At 34.6% G+C, this 16,276-nt stretch overlaps 1 protein-coding gene across 1 annotated transcript in view; it reads right to left on the reverse strand.

Moving 5' to 3' along the window:
• Positions 1 to 218: 218 nt before the first annotated feature.
• The window catches only part of hs3st4 (heparan sulfate (glucosamine) 3-O-sulfotransferase 4), a 117,846-nt gene continuing 101,788 nt past the window's right edge, over positions 219 to 16,276 (reverse strand). The window contains exon 2 of the mRNA XM_084130209.1: positions 219 to 5,162. Within this exon, the coding sequence (XP_083986335.1) occupies positions 4,508 to 5,162 (655 nt within the window). The 3' untranslated portion in view covers positions 219 to 4,507. The remainder of the gene's footprint in view (positions 5,163 to 16,276) is intronic.

Raw genomic sequence — 16,276 nt, forward strand, 5'->3', positions numbered from 1 at the left:
AAAGACTGTGACATAATCGAAATTTAATTCCTTTCAAGTTTCACTTTTTTCCTCTGGACCCTCAGAGGTTCAGGTTTCTTTTCTCACTGCACTTCTGAGCCTTCAAAGCTCTTGTTTCTATCTTTTGCTCACTGAGTCAGCAAAAGCATTGCCAGTACATTACATTACAGCGGCACATCAGTTCTCTCACACACACATACAGGAGGCCGAGACCTCGGTGACTCTCGTTGCACTTTTATTTTCTGTTTGTAAAAGAATTGTAGCTGCATTATGTACATTATACACTTCTGATATTTACATCATAGCAGATTTTTTTTTCTTTCTAGATCAATGTTTTCTTAATCAGTGTGCAAATACATAGAATATTCATGAAGCTGTACATTCCAACATATCTGCAAGAATCCATTCACTGCTGCAGCTTATTCAAACCTTGAGTATGTTCACACCAAATACTCATCTCTTCATTTTTTTTTTCTTCACAGTGTGTTGATTGTAGTCTCGTTCTGGTGAATAATTCTCCTCATGAAACTATGGTTTATACCATGTCCTAACCAGCACATTTCCAGCAAAAATATAAACTGATATGCACCGTGATGCATTATTTGATGCTCCAGGGATGACATATTTTTGTTGGCCAACTCGGAAGTTCGCACCACTTTGGTTCCCTCAACAAAAAGTCAATAGGATTTTTCCATTGGCTTTTGGACTGTTGCAGAAAATAAGCTCTATGACGAACAAAAGTTTATAATTCTTACATGGTTTGTTCATCATGATAATCTTCACAAATTAACACAACTTTAATGAATTTTGAAATCTAAATACAATCCCCAGAACTAAAAAGCTAGACTATGGTCGCACAACTTAAAGTTTCCAATGATTCTTTCCATTTTTGTTTTGTTTTTTTTATAATCCACAAGTTGGAAAGCTTGTGTTGTAATAGCTTGCAAGAGGCTATAAAAGTGGACTTGAGAGTAGATGATTTTATCTCTCTGGCGTGATGATGTTTAATGCCAGACAACCTCTGTAGACCCATTTAGACACTTACCACCTTTTACTAATTTATTATTAAAATGTGAAAATATCTTGAGCTCGTGTTAAACAAACACTTATTTCAGGCAAAAAACAAACAAAAACAAAACCAAAAACATCCATTGACTTTAGAATGATGGAGCCAAAAGGCCAAAACTTGTTTCCAGGTTTTAGGACTAATTCCTTCAGCAAAATGTCACTTGCTGTGAGAAAGCGATCGGATACAGTTTACCGCATCGTGCCTGGTTAGGACATAGTGTTTGGGAAACCATCATTTAAAGTTATCACTGTTTGGCTTGCACAAACCATAAAACAGAACGAAAGACGATAAAGAAAAAGCAGCCAGCCGGGTCCCACCTGTCTTAATCCACAGATCCGTCGTTGAATGGAGGTGTGTTACATGGAAGAGAGAAAGTTGAAATCAGATCGCTTTTCAGCAGAGCACCAGGGGGATAGATACACGGCTGAGGCTCAAAGCAGAACGGGTGACCTGGGATATTGTGTTTCAGGCTTCAGTGTTCAGTCAGGGGGGTATAAAAGGGCAGCACAGTGCTTACTCTGATTGAACCAATTGCTCTGTGTAACTATCTCTCAGGTCTGCCATTCCCCCTGGGCAAAAAAACACACCAGCTCAGCACTGAGAACCTACAACAAGCCAGAGAGGTGTGCAGAGGGAGGGGCCGATACACTGCAAGGGAAGTGTATTAAGACCGTGTTTATTGATTTAGTGGCTACATTGATTGTCGAAGTTGTTAAATAGTTCAAAGACATGGCAAAAAGATTGGGTTGAGGGGGAATTCAAAAACCATGTGAATCCGAAGGCAATGTTGAATGGACAGTGACACCCTATTGTTTGTCTTATCAAACAAGCTAGATTCGTGTAAACCACATTTCTGCTTCTTTTTTTTTTACTAATAAATTCTGCTGCTGGAGTAAGTAAACTTGCAAAGTGAATTAAGTTCATTATAGCCTGGATGTTTGTAATCAATTGAAAATAAATTCTAAATGTGAGGCCAATGAGATTTACTTATCTCAGTTTTTGTATCCTGAGGGTTTACTTTAAATGTCACAGCACAAATGTAATTCATGTTTTCTTAAAATTATCCAAATGACTGTTTCATTTAATCACTGCTTGCTATTCAAGTAACGCTCTGTTTTTTTTTGTTTTTTTTTCAGCTGAGACTTGGAGTTGTGTGGTTTAATAACCATATAGCATACCACAGAGTTAAATTGCTAAATAAGTATCCAGTGAAATTAAAGAGTAGTCTTCGGCATGAACAGGTCATGCAACAGTGCTTTGCATAATATTTAAATGTATGACAACACCATCGGAGATGAGGGCAACTGAGCAACATAACTTTGGGTTATGAATGACTAAGAATTACACATTGCCAGATTTATACTGAATGACTTTTGTCTCTCCCAATCAAGTGCTCAATATATTGTAGACATAACAAAATCCACTATATTGTCAGTACATTTGTGAGAAAAACATGGCTTTTTGGAAAAAAACAGAATCAAGATAAATGCAGCGATCCCAGAAATATAATTTCCATATAGAGTTTTTTTTTTTTTTTTTTTTTTTACATGAACCTGAAATGTATCCATCAGGTAAGTTGCACATTGAAAAATCTTACTTCCTTGATGATTTTCACAGGAATCTCTTTTAATGTCCCATTTGTCTATAATGACAGGACTTTGTTACAGCAGATGTTTGGTAACTCCCTGCTGCTCCTCCGCAAGCATTGGTGCTACACTCATTATCATGTTGCTGTTTCACTATGCCAGCGGCTGCGTAAAAAAAACAAAAAAAAACAGAAATGGGGCATATGTGCAACACTGGATTTTTTCTGAAATAAGCAGCGAGTGTGATAATGACAGTTTTAGTGGCTGTGATCAACTCACATGAGAGATGGCATGAAGTTGTGATTAATGACACACATTAACACAGTGTCAGAAATTATATAAAAATACTTGATTCAGGAACTCTTTGAAATCAACGAAGGTATTTTCCTGCTAAATCACTCACATATCACTGTGACCTGGCATCCATTGAATCCACACTCATACAATGAAAATAATTCTGCAATTATGATATAGTAATGTTATACATACTGTATATAACCTTGTATACCATGGTACTGAATGATTACCATTTTTATAGACCAACGTACTTAAAAGAATACAACTGCATTAGCAAGGTAAATTTCTAAAAGTTCCAATTTCTTACCGTGTACACTATACCGTTCAAAAGATTGGGGTTAGTAAGATGTTTCTTTTAAGAAATTAATATTTTTATTCAGCAAGGACACATTAAATTGATCAAATATAACAGTAAATAGATTTTAAATGTTACAAAAGATTTGATAAATGCTGTTTACCGTTTCCAAAAAAAATTGAAGCAGCACAATGCTTTCAACATTGATAATAATAAATGTTTCTCATATTGGAATGATTTCTGAAGGATCATGTGACACTGAAGACTGGGTTAATGATGCTAAAAATTCAGTTTGGACATCACAGAAGTAAATTTCATTTTACAATCATATTAATTAAAAAAAGTTTAAATATTAAAATATTACTGTTTTTACTGTATTTTTTTTATCAAATAAATGCAGCCTTGCTGAGAATAATACACTTCTTCCAAAAAAACAATACAACATCATACCGATCCTAAACTTATGAATGTCAGTGTAAGTGAGCAATTAATCAAATTGAGGAAATACTGTGTGTAGTGCATTTTTTCAAGCTAATTTATTAAATACACAGAGTGGTCCAAAAGCATGATATCTAATAAAATAAAATAAAAAATGGAAATCGAGAGTTTTAAGATTTAAAAATGTAAAATATATGCAGTAAAATTGTCATTCCGATATTGCATAATATAAAATGTAATGTATGATGTAACTGAAAATAATATGCACATGCTTTTGGACCAAACTGTCAGAATTTTTATTAGCCACAAAATAAATTGTATGCATAACACTGGGCAGAAATAGCTGAAACATTCTCATTTGAGAGGATTGCTGTATTGATAAGATCTGCATTTGATTGTAGTTTTTAGTTTTCAGAATCCACAAAGATCCTCGGTCATCAGAGTCAATTGTACTGCACTCACTGCTGGTGTGCGAGAGAGAGAGAAAGAGAGAGAGAGATTAAAAAATAAAACCCTCAGTGTGATGGTGGGTAAGGACACTTAACTCTTCGCATGCATCATCATAGAACACATGATTCATATAGCAACTTTTTCTGAACAAAAATGAATAAAATCCTCTTCTCTTGACAAATATAAATATATTTATGTTAGGGATAATATCTACAATAACATTTGCCATCATAAACACCAATGGTTTTGGGGGTTGACAGAGCAGATTAGCACTCTTGCTGTGGGTACACACACTTTCGCAAAGACAGCAACGATGAGGGATGGGGAGGGTTCGGCTATGAGAAGGCTGGTGGTGCGGAGAGCAGCAGGGGTTTAGTCCCGAAAGCCAGGCGAATTGCCATCCTCCTCCAGTTCCCACTGAAAGTTTTGCCCTGTCATTTGGTAGAACATCATGTTAAAGGGCTTGTAGAATTTATGCAGTCTGCGAATGACATCGGGCTCTATTTTGGGGTGAGTTCTGCCCTTGGACTTGCCAAGGCACCGAGGGGTACTGCTATCCTCTGGCTTCTTCAAGCACGGGAATCCCTTGGTTTTATTAAAATAGAAATGTTTGTCAGTAACAATGCGCTTGAGTCCCAGGAAATCCTGCACCTTTGCCATCTCACCGGCCGGATCAACGATAAGCCGCTCTCCGCTGACAAAGTGCATCTGCGAGAGGGGGAAATACTGCATCCAGCTCTCCAGGTGAAGTGCATAGATCCCTATTCGCAACGCGCTCCACGATGCGTCGATCAGGCCCAGCGTTCGGTTCTTGAACGCCAGCACTTCGAAGGTAGGGATCTCCGGCCTCTTGGAGAGCGTCTGAGTATAGTCCGAAATGGCTCTGGTCACTGGATTGCGGACGACTATGATTAGTTTAATGTCTCTCGCCATCGAGTGGATCCGCTTCGGCGCGCTGTTTGTCACAAAATAGCTGGGCGTCTTCTCCATCGTGATCTGTCCCTCCAGAGTAGACGGCATCAGCTCCCTGCAAACACCAGAAGCGAGGCGAGTAAATTAGTGTGAAGCAGTAATTCGCACCATCTTTATCATTATACGCAATACCCAAGGACACAGTATGTGCAAAAATTTATTCAGCTAGTAAGTGGTAAATTATTTGAAATCACACATGAAGATAACTGGTATTATCACTAGACATAATATTGCAAGTAGAAGCGTACAGCTAATTACGGCCATGGAGTAACATACAAGAGATAAAAGACCGAAGATGAAACGCGAACGTGTATGAGCGTGTTCGTTGTTTAATTGACTCCATCTGTGTTACTCCTGGCACTGTTTTGGAACTTTAATAACAAGTGCACTGCATATCATTAATACTGCTGAGCCTGGGGTATTGTTTTATCATACATTTATTCAGTGTTACACTCTATCCCAGCAGGCACAAATGCTTTTTACAATTTTTTTTTTTATGTTTCATTGTGGTTGCAGTTAGGTAATGTTGCATTATAACATTCTAAAAATCACACAGAAAAAGTTAATTTGAACAAAAAACAATTTTGAAATCTTGCAATTTTGTAAATACCAGACATGTTTTCTTTAATCTCAAAATTTCAACAGAATGCATGCACACACATATATTGCACACAGTTAATTGTTTTTAAAACATAATCTTAAAAAATGTTTTTGGGGAAAAAAAAGACAAATTAAAAAATGGCTTAGTTCAAATGCAATTCTCTGCCAGAAAATATGTATAAAAAAATATTTCAACAACCTCTGTAAAGTTTTGAAATAACTTGACATTAATGTCACAACATTTAGATGCAAATTACTTACCTGTATAATGGGGAATTTATTTGGTTACACTTTTTTTCAATAATCCACTTAACTTCGCAACTACTTAACTTTGCAACTACAGTACATGTCAGCTCTCATTTGAGTATTAGTAGACTGTTAGGTTAGGGTTAGGTGTTTGGTTAGGAGAATAAGTTGGCATGTAGATGCAAAGTTACTTATAGTCAGAATGTCTGTTGTGGAGCATAAAAATAAAGTGATAGCATATATTAAACAGATAGTCTTACTCTGAGAAACTCTAATGAGAGTTAGTTAACATGTTGTTGTGAAGTTACTTATATTTAGTAGAATGTCTAAAGTGTTACCGTTTATTTAAAAAAAAATGCTTTATGATTTTTATTTGGAAATAAATTAATCATATAGTCTTTCATGTAATTTGTATTCAAAATGTCATTTCTAAATATTATTGAAGAAATGTAAAAATTTGACACTGGAATATAACTAATACTGCATTTTGTTTCTGGTAAACACTTTCATTTGTAAGATTTGAAGACATTTTCACGAGGCAGGACATGGCAATGAAATGTTGATAAAATAATGATTTTAGTTTCCTGAAAGGTTGCAAAGGAACCATTACAAAAATAGAAGTTTATTCAAGTGTGCTATTATTTATTTTAAACTGAAAATAAGAAAGCATTCTTCCAGTCTGCTTTTCATGTTCAGGCTCAGAAATATACTTGAAATGACTCTTAAATATACTTGACTTATACTGACAGAAAGAGTAAGTATATTTGGCCTGTACTTGTACTCAATCTTTGGACCTAGATACACTTAAAAGTATAATTAAGTATTCTAAGTATACTTGGCTTGTAGTTGTGTTAACACTTAATTTAGTAGCCTATCTTGTTTGAAAATATTGATTTCTAAAGAAAACTTACAAGTATAACAAGTATACTTACAGTATAAAACTACTAAGCTAGTAGTTTTCTGAGAGTAAACTTCAAAGTACTTTCATTAACTAGAAAGTGTCCTACAAGTATTTAACTAGTATAGTTGCAGTAAAAAACAAAACAAAAAAAAAAAAAAAAAAAAAAACTTAGTTGTAAACTAGTTGTGTACTCAAAGTTTACTACTTTTATACACTAAAAAGTTGGCCAATATAGTCCCAAGCAATATTGAAATACACTTACAAGTATGCTTGTACATTGATGTTGGTATACTAATTACATTAAGTATTTTTAAAAATAGACTTGAATTTTACTTAAAGCTGCAGTCCACAGTTTTTCCTCTTTGGAAAGAGGCCATCTCTGTTCAAAATCTGCAATTGCAGTTAAATTATCAACTTTACGTGCGTTGTGCCTCGGCATGGCACAGCGCGGATGAATCCAATGTTTTGAGGAGAATGTGCGGCTGTCATTTGCAATCACAGATTCTACTTTTTGGAAGTATGACCAACATAAGAATTTTCACTGGAAAATGTCATCTGATAGCCTGGCTAACGTCAGACCTCTTTCTCATTGAGACGTGGTCTGGGAACCACATGTTCATTTTCTCATATTTGAGGCTCATATTGAAAATCTGGTCCATGGTATGTAATAAAATCATGGTGAATAAAATCACGCTGCGCTCAAGGCAGCATGGGGAAACCCAGGCTAGTCATCTGAACAAGTAACATCCACTTTTGTTCTGACCAACTAAGGGGAAAAAGCATTGCAGTAAATCACGCTCATTAAATCTAACGATTGCTTATCATTTCACGTCAAACCGTGCAAATTATACTTTGTTCTCAAATTGTTAAAGGTTATAACAATTTGCAAAATTATCCCTATTATGCAAAGTTCACTTTTGCATGCTGTTTGGACATAAATGTGTGTTGGCAGTGTGTGTACACAACCAGCCAATAGTGATATTTTTTTTTATTAATCCCCATAAATCATCAGCAGTGTCTCCCAATGACCTGTTTTCAGAATGCGGCTTTAGTGACGTCACTAAGCACAGGCCCCGCCCACGAGTGTTAACAGACACTGCCATTCTAACATAGACCCGCCCTGATCGAGTTCACAGCTGCTGCACTGACGAGAATGTCTCCCAAGAGTTGTAGGTGTTGTGTGGCTGGATGTATTAATCCACATAGCTCTCTCTGTTTACTCCCGAAATCTGAGGCAGCCGCTGAAGACGAGGTGGAATTATTTTGTTTTAAAGAAAATGCTCCCTCAACTCTACCGAAATTCGTTTATGTACTTGCGCACTTCTTATAACTTACTGTGTTTACTCAGCTCTTATGGTGATTTTCTGAAGTAAAACTGCCGCTTCATCTTTTGTGTGATGTACAATAAACTTTATTAAACTCATCAGTATATGTTTGATCATCATTCGGACCTGGTCCGAAACAGCAGACTTGTAGGCTATTAATAACGGATACATACAAGCAAATGACAAATACGTTATAACCGTAATTAAACTACTAAACTATACCTGTTCCATCTCTATACAGCACTCTGACTCTGTAGGCATTATTGTCCGACTCGAAATGAACACCGTTACTGAGAGTTTCTGATATTATATCATTCCGTGAGATAAAATTCATATGAAATTGTCCTGAGAGACTGAGCGCGAGCTCATGAGGCTCCGCCCCCTGTGTCGTGCAGCAGCAGCTTATTTGCATTTAAAGGGCACACACTAAAACAGCACGTTTTTCTGAGCCCCAAAAAATGACAATTTAATCATGCTGTAAAAAATGATCTGTTGGGTATTTTGAGCTAAAACTTCACATACACACTCTGGGGACATCAGAGACTTATTTTACATCTTGTGAAAAGGAGCATAATACGGGACCTTTAAAGTTAACAACATCAGCATTGCGTGACTACATTTAATGCCCTTCCGATATGTATCCTTTTTTTCGCATCGGCCCAAAGACATGCTCGAATTTCCCGCGGAAATCCACCAGTACCACTGGAATTAAATACATTATTACAAGCTTACCGTTTTGAATCGAGCTAAGGCAAGCACATAGTTTTGAACACTGGCTGGTTATGTACTTGCTCAAAAATTTATTTTGGATAATTTTAACCCAAAAAAGTTACAGACTGCAGCTTTACTTAAGTATACTTAATAAATAAACGGATATATTTATTTTTTGTAAGGGATATGTGCTAACAACAACATAAAACGTTGTTGCAACATTGTTAAAATGTGTATTTAATACATTTTAAACCTATGCATCTGTTCATAAAGTTCATAAAGTAAAAACATTATCAACATCTTCACTGCTTAAAAAAAGGCATCCAATGACCTTTCTCCTCTTCTTGCTCTGATTAAATGTTCAAATGCCTCACTGGAAAGAAACCATTAATTATGACACTTTCTATCAGAAGAGATGTTTGTGCTTTGAGTGATATATCTGAGTGATTACAGTCAGCTGTTTGTCACCGTGTGAAGTATTGTGTTCAACTTTTTATCATCAAGATCAAACTGGGAGATGAATCAGTGCAGTAGGAAAGAGTCATTCATAAGTGAAGGAAATTAAATAAATATTTATCTCTCTTTTGAGTTTATATTGCAATGTGATACGTGCCTCAAGAGTGCAAAACAAATGAATATTTAGCAAGCTCTCTGCTCTATGATCTATTCATAATGATCCCTCATTAAATCTCACAACAAGAATTTGACCTAAATGTATGACTACATAATTAATTTGCCTTCAGTTCTACGTAATTGAGACAATATGAGGCTCATCATTACATTCAGATCCCCCCCCCAAAAAAGAGTAATATCATATTCATAGTTATCCATATCAAGTTATATGTATATTCACTAAAAGAAGATGATTTTATTCAATAACCTAGTAAAAAATAAATACATATTTCACAGAATGACTGCTAACAGAATACAATAACATATTATAATGTAATGGCAATGTTGGAGAAGCTATTATAAAACTGTAGCTTGTCAAGCCTTGATAAAGCAAGCCTAACATCTACAAGCTAACTTCATTGAAGCTTTTTAAGCACAAGCTATTAATAAGATTTAACTATCAGATAATATAACAATTTAATTAGATAATTTATCATTTAACAGTATTTCACTGGTTTAAAAATAATGAGGGTTTTTGAATCGAGATTAGGGTGATAGCATTAAACTTCAACAGACATTTACACAAAAAATTACAATATTTGTTAAACAGTATTTTTCCATATAAAAGACAGAGACTTGAACAAAAATAAATGAATACAAAAGTACAAAATAATAGAAAAAGTAGCTTGTTTTAGGAAATGTTATATTATTTTGACACTGTAAAGTTGGTAGTGTCACTTCCTTAAACCGTGGGATCAATGTTACCAGCTAAGTAGTAAAGCAATGCAAAAGCTTTTGAAGAGAGACAAAAGAAATGTATGGTTTTGAATACACACAGTTGGTGGTAATATAATCTTGTCTGTGGCTGTATAAACCCAACCACCAAAAGCCAAATATAAACTTTTGTCGAATGATTTCGGCTGAATTGCAGCATTCCAGGCTGAGGGTTTTTAGGGCACAGTGGTTAAAAAGCAGGTTTAGCTGAAGCCTGTCAAAATGTTCAGCACTCTTTATCATGTTACTCTTGACATGTTTGCTTTCTCGTTGTGTTTGACCTTTCCAGCTTTAATGGAGCAGAAAATAAATAAATAAATCTGAGTCTTTGCTAAACCTGCCATAAACCAATAAATAAATAAAATCACAACTTAAACACCTTGTTGCACACGCTTTCTCAAAACTACAGACAAATTAAACAAATATTAAAATCTTTTTGTAACTTTACATTGAACAACAGCACTCACTTTTGTGCAATGACAAATACTTCTACAGTGAAATGAAGAATAGGTTTGTCATTTATTAAATGGATGCAGATGGATTGAGCAGATATGTAAGCATTGTCCATCAAATCCTATTATATTGAAGTGTACCTCAGTTCACAGGTGAAATGTTGTCTAAGAATGACAATGTTATGTGTGTGGGATTTCTTCAAAGCTGAAGTGTGCATTTCTTAAAGTTAAAATACTTTCTCCTATCCCAGTTTAATATGCAGAGACAACTACATTTGTAATCAGCATTTGTAGGTTGACTTCATCCATCCATCCATCCATCCATCCATCCGAGGGGGCATTTGGGAAACTTCTTTGAAAAAGTTTAAAAATATATATTAAAAAATTCTCAAATATGTATTTTTTTTTTCTATTCCATTTTAATCACCAATGCTAACATTTAATAATGAAAACAATTTAAATTTGTAAAATAAAGTTATTCTAGTAAAATAGTGTTTGAAGCAACAAATAAAAAAGTTACTTTTGCCTCTTGTTTGGTTAATGAATGAGCTAAAGTAACAATTTTTGAACAACTTAATTTGTGTTCAATCTACAATATATTTAAAACAGCATGTTTAATGATCAGAAAAAAAAATAAATAAAATAAAATAAAAAATAAGTTACTAACATAAGAAAATTGGTTCCACAAACATGGCTTAGGTTAAGCCAGGAATTAGGCCTTAATCCAGTTAGGACATTAGCTTTTATAAACTTGCCCTATAGGGAAAAAAAAAAAACTTACTGGTGTTCACCTTGAGACAAAACAATGGCAGTGCAAGTTGCTTTCAGTTAAATAAGGTTAAACATGCATTTTAGTCTGGGACTAACTTAAACCTTGTCTGTGAAACTGGGGATTAATTTGACAAATGTAGTAAGTAAAGTTGTGTGTTGACCCAACTAAACTGATTTGATTTTAATGAAATAAATTAATAAATTAAATTAAGTAAGGGTAATGATTTTTTTTTTTTTTTGAGTGAATTTTGCTGATCATATTTCAATCTATATGTAGAGAATGTCTTCTGATGTGACAGCTGTCGCTCTCGAACAAATATGCTGATAGCACGAGCCAATCAATCATTGCATGTTGGACACATTTTAAATGAGCATCTCTCCAGGCCGCATTCGAATTCTCCTAGTGCAACACATCAAATAGAGTACATATATCCTCCATGCCCCTCAGCACACGCATGCACACACTCGCTCACAAGTGCCGCTGTAATTTAATTTCTGTAACAGTATTGCACTTCTGATGGGTAATTTCCCAATGGATTATGCTTTTCTCAACATGCTATAGAGCTGTGGCCACTTCTAGAGCAGTAATGGGATATAAAACACATCTGTAGATAGCACAGTGACTAGAAAGAGTATTAGTTTTCATTACATTCCATCAATGTTCTACACTTCCTCAGTGTGGTAATGAATGACTAAAGATTTTTTGCCCTCTCAAGGTCTTCAGGAGCTGGCTATTTAAAGTCCACAATAAAGCATACGAGATGCCCAGGACGGGGGTTTGTTTGCTCGCAAGTTGAATCAAATAATAAAACTTGCTGAGAGCAACCAAAACGGGGGAAAAACCCATAATGAATCACCTTGGATTCACCTATGTAAATCGCATCTAAAGTACAGGCGCAACGAACAGCAGACCTCGATGTTTAATAACAACACGTCATGCTTCTCCGGAAGAAGCGTTCCGTCAACAGGACAGATGACTGATGCTCAAGGTAACCTTCTTCATTTAAGACGAGCATATAACCGGCCATTGTCCTCATCAAGCTCGATGCAACTCATTATATGTGTAATTGCAAAAATATGGAGATTACGGAGGCGCGATACCTTCATTTGTGATTGAGGTCGAACTCATTTTGATTGTGAGTGAATCAGTCATGGATGGTGTACATTTAAAATGTCAGAGGGAGGGAGAGGTGGAAAAGAAAACAGAATGCTGATAAACAAGCTAATTTTCCTACGCGCCGCGGATGACTCGGCTGGCCTCGCGCTCAGCTGGAACGGTGAAAAACTGATACAAATGGTTAACAATTGCTTATGCCTGCATGAGGAGTTGCAGCATGACACGGGTCATTCAGGTGGGCAGGTAAATACAGCGCGAGGGGCTGAAGAGGCTTCCCTCGCCATCTGCTGTTTACCTACTCGCGCAAATCGCATAATATACAGGAGCTATTTGTCTATAGGCCTTGTCGTGCTTGCATAACGCTTGGATAAACATGCTTAGGACAACTAGACTTAAACAAGACAAATTCCTTCCCTTAGCTTCGTGGATCATTTGATGTGGAGGGATTTTTTCTGCTTAAAAAAAAGCAAAAAAAAAAGCATGATGCTTAGATGATTGTGGAATTCAAGTTGTGCATGGTTTTTCTTTTCTTTACATTTAACAGGCATTCTGAGAATGGCAGGTGAGCACACTTAAGAATAAGGACTAGCAGTCTAATGAACATCATTTTTACGGGAATGTTGCATTCAGAGCGCAAAACTATATTGCCTCTTTGTGCTTTGAAGTTAAAAGCATTCTAATTGGCACTTGCTGTGATCTACGACTGAGAAAGATAATGCATGATCCTGAGATATTATTTCTCAGGTTTATCTCCAAATGCATCTTTCTAAGCCACTTCTCTGTCTCCAAGGCATATTTGAAAAAAAAAAAAGACAACTCACCTCTAGTGTTAGAATTTCTAAGGGCCATATAGTTCATTTTTATTATACATTTTTTAATTTATTTTTGTAAAATTTGAAGTTCATTTAATGCAAATGTTAGTCGCTGAATTCTGAATAGCTGTTGGTATGTAAATAGATGCTAAATTAAAGTTTGGATTGCAATAACAGAAATAATTTGCAATGCAATACAACTTTTGTAGTGTCCCACTTTTGAAAATTAACTAAAAATTAACATCATAATTAATTTTAATTTTATAGAAACTAATTATTCCTCGACAATAGTCATAGACCATCTTCTACAATGTTCCATAAATTAACGGGTTTTTTTAAATGAAATATATATAAAATATAATTCCAAATACCAATTACTAATATCCATTGCTAACTTTTTTTTTAAATACCCCATTTACTGTGTCTATGATATTATATTAGGTATTTCATACAAAAAAGATATTCCCAGCAGCATTAACTGCTCTTCACAGTGAGATAACCTTACATTGTTTGCTTCCTTTTATAACTCTGAATAGTTTCACACACAATATTTCCCACAACAACTCTACCTCAGTTGTTTATCAAGGGAATGTAATGGCAGAATTGCCTGTTTGTTTCAAGAGGAGGGAGGGGCTCGTGGCAGAGATTCAAGAAGAAGTCAATAACAAGAGCAAGACTTTTCCAAAAATAACTCAGTGAGTGCAATGATGAAATACTCCGAGACATAAAACTTTGTTGTAATTAAAGCATCAAGCAATATCAGCATATAACATTTCTTCGTGATATACATGCGAGTCAATCAAGCGAAGGTAAAATGTGTCATTTCTGTTTCAATTGACAGATTTCTCCGATCTACTACTTGTAATGCAAACAGATAGCTCCGCTTCAAACTCATGCCATTGGTTGAAACAGTGTTGCCATGTCTGGACGCTCAAACAAACAGATCAATGTTTTGATATCATCAAAGAGACAGGGTCTACACTTTTGGTGGAATCAACCAACGAATGGTTTATTTATAGTCATCTCTTCATATTAGTCTGAGATTGCAACTTTGAAGGGTTAGTTCACCCAAAACTGAAAATGATGTCCTAATTTACTCATTTTTCTCACCCTCATTTTTCTTCTGTGGAAAACATATATATATATATATATATATCATATATATAAATGTGTTTTTTTTTATGTTAATGTTGTTAACCCAGGTGATATTCATTGTAAACAACAAAAAAAATATTATTTTGTGTTCCACAGAAGAAAGGAAAGTCAGGTTTAGAATAACATTAGGGTTCTACCACACACGCATATTATTGCCAGCATCTAAAATCTAACACATATGTATGAACAACTTTACAGACGTACAAATGTTCACAAATAGTATTTAATATTGTTTTTTTTGTTGTTTTTTGTTTTTTTTGCAATACATTTTGTATAGGGTTTAGGGTTATTAGTTTTTTTTTATATTCTATATTTCTATATTTTAAACAAATGTTTAGGGTTATATTTAGAGATAGGAGAGAGACTAGAGACTCGAAATATCTATATAATGGTATAATTAACAAATTAATTATTCTTTTATATTGTTGAGAAGGTTTGTTGTTTAGGTTTTAAGGTAGGGTTAAGGGATCTAAAATAAATGGTACAAATATGTACAAATATATAAATACATTTATGATATGAAGGAATCGTAAATATTTTTAGTTCCTAATGCAGTCGGAAAACTTCTTGCGTTTTAGAGGCTGTCAGTACCCTGATGAAAAAGAAGTTTACTCAAGTGTTCTATTAGTATACTTCTTTTAAACTAAAAATAATATACTTTCAGTCTACATTTTACATACTTCTAAAAAATATACTATATGTACTTCTCTGAAATATACTTAAACTTAAGTGTACTTAAAAGTCCAAGTATATTTGGCCTGTACTTGTACTCAATCTTTTGATCGAGATATACTTAAAGTATATACTTATATACTTGATCGAGTATAATTAAGTATTCAAAGTATACTTGGCTTGTAGTTGTGTTAACTCTTTTGATCGAGTAGCCTATTGAATATACTTTTACATAGTTTTTCATATACAGTCTTATGAAACTTACATTGTTTGAAAATATTGATTAGAATATTGATATAAAACAGATATGTTTATAATTCTGCGTATCTGAATTTTTGTGTAGGCTAGTCCACTGGTAGTGTATAGGAATTTACTCTAATTCTACTTTTCCCCACCATTGACTGAATTTATCAGCTATCCTTGTTTTCACTGTTATACGGTAAGGGGGGCTCTATATGACACATATTCTAGTACAGAATCTCCGGATCAAAACACAGGAGAAGAAGAAGCTGAAACAAGTGATAGAAGATTGCTCACACAAATGTAAAATAACGGGACCATCAAACATTAAACAGTGTGTAAATCAAAACTGCTTAATATTACCAAATGAAATGAAGCGTAACACATGAAGAGAAAACGAGTGTGAAGCTTTGGGGGTGTTGGACTCGATCTACACCATCTGTGTTTTGATCATCTTTTTTGAATCTGATCAAGGTGTAGTCTTTGACAAAAATGTGATTTTCTCAACTTTTTTGTTTAAAATGTTGCCTTTCTTTATGAAACTTACCAACATTCAAGTGTTGATAAAAAAGGATGCATGAGGCTAATAAAATATTTTTAAAATTAAAGTACAGTTAAAGGTATTTTTCAAGTATAAAACATAATATCTACATTTGAACATGGTAGTACACTGCAAGTGCAAAAATAATATATAAATAGTAAACTATAAGTATAATGTTATGTTCACTCACAAAACTTACAAGTATACTTGCAGTATAAACTACTAAACTAGTAGTTTACT

Source organism: Abramis brama (genome assembly GCF_963993115.1).
Source record: "Abramis brama genome assembly, chromosome: 1".
NCBI lineage: Eukaryota > Metazoa > Chordata > Actinopteri > Cypriniformes > Leuciscidae > Abramis > Abramis brama.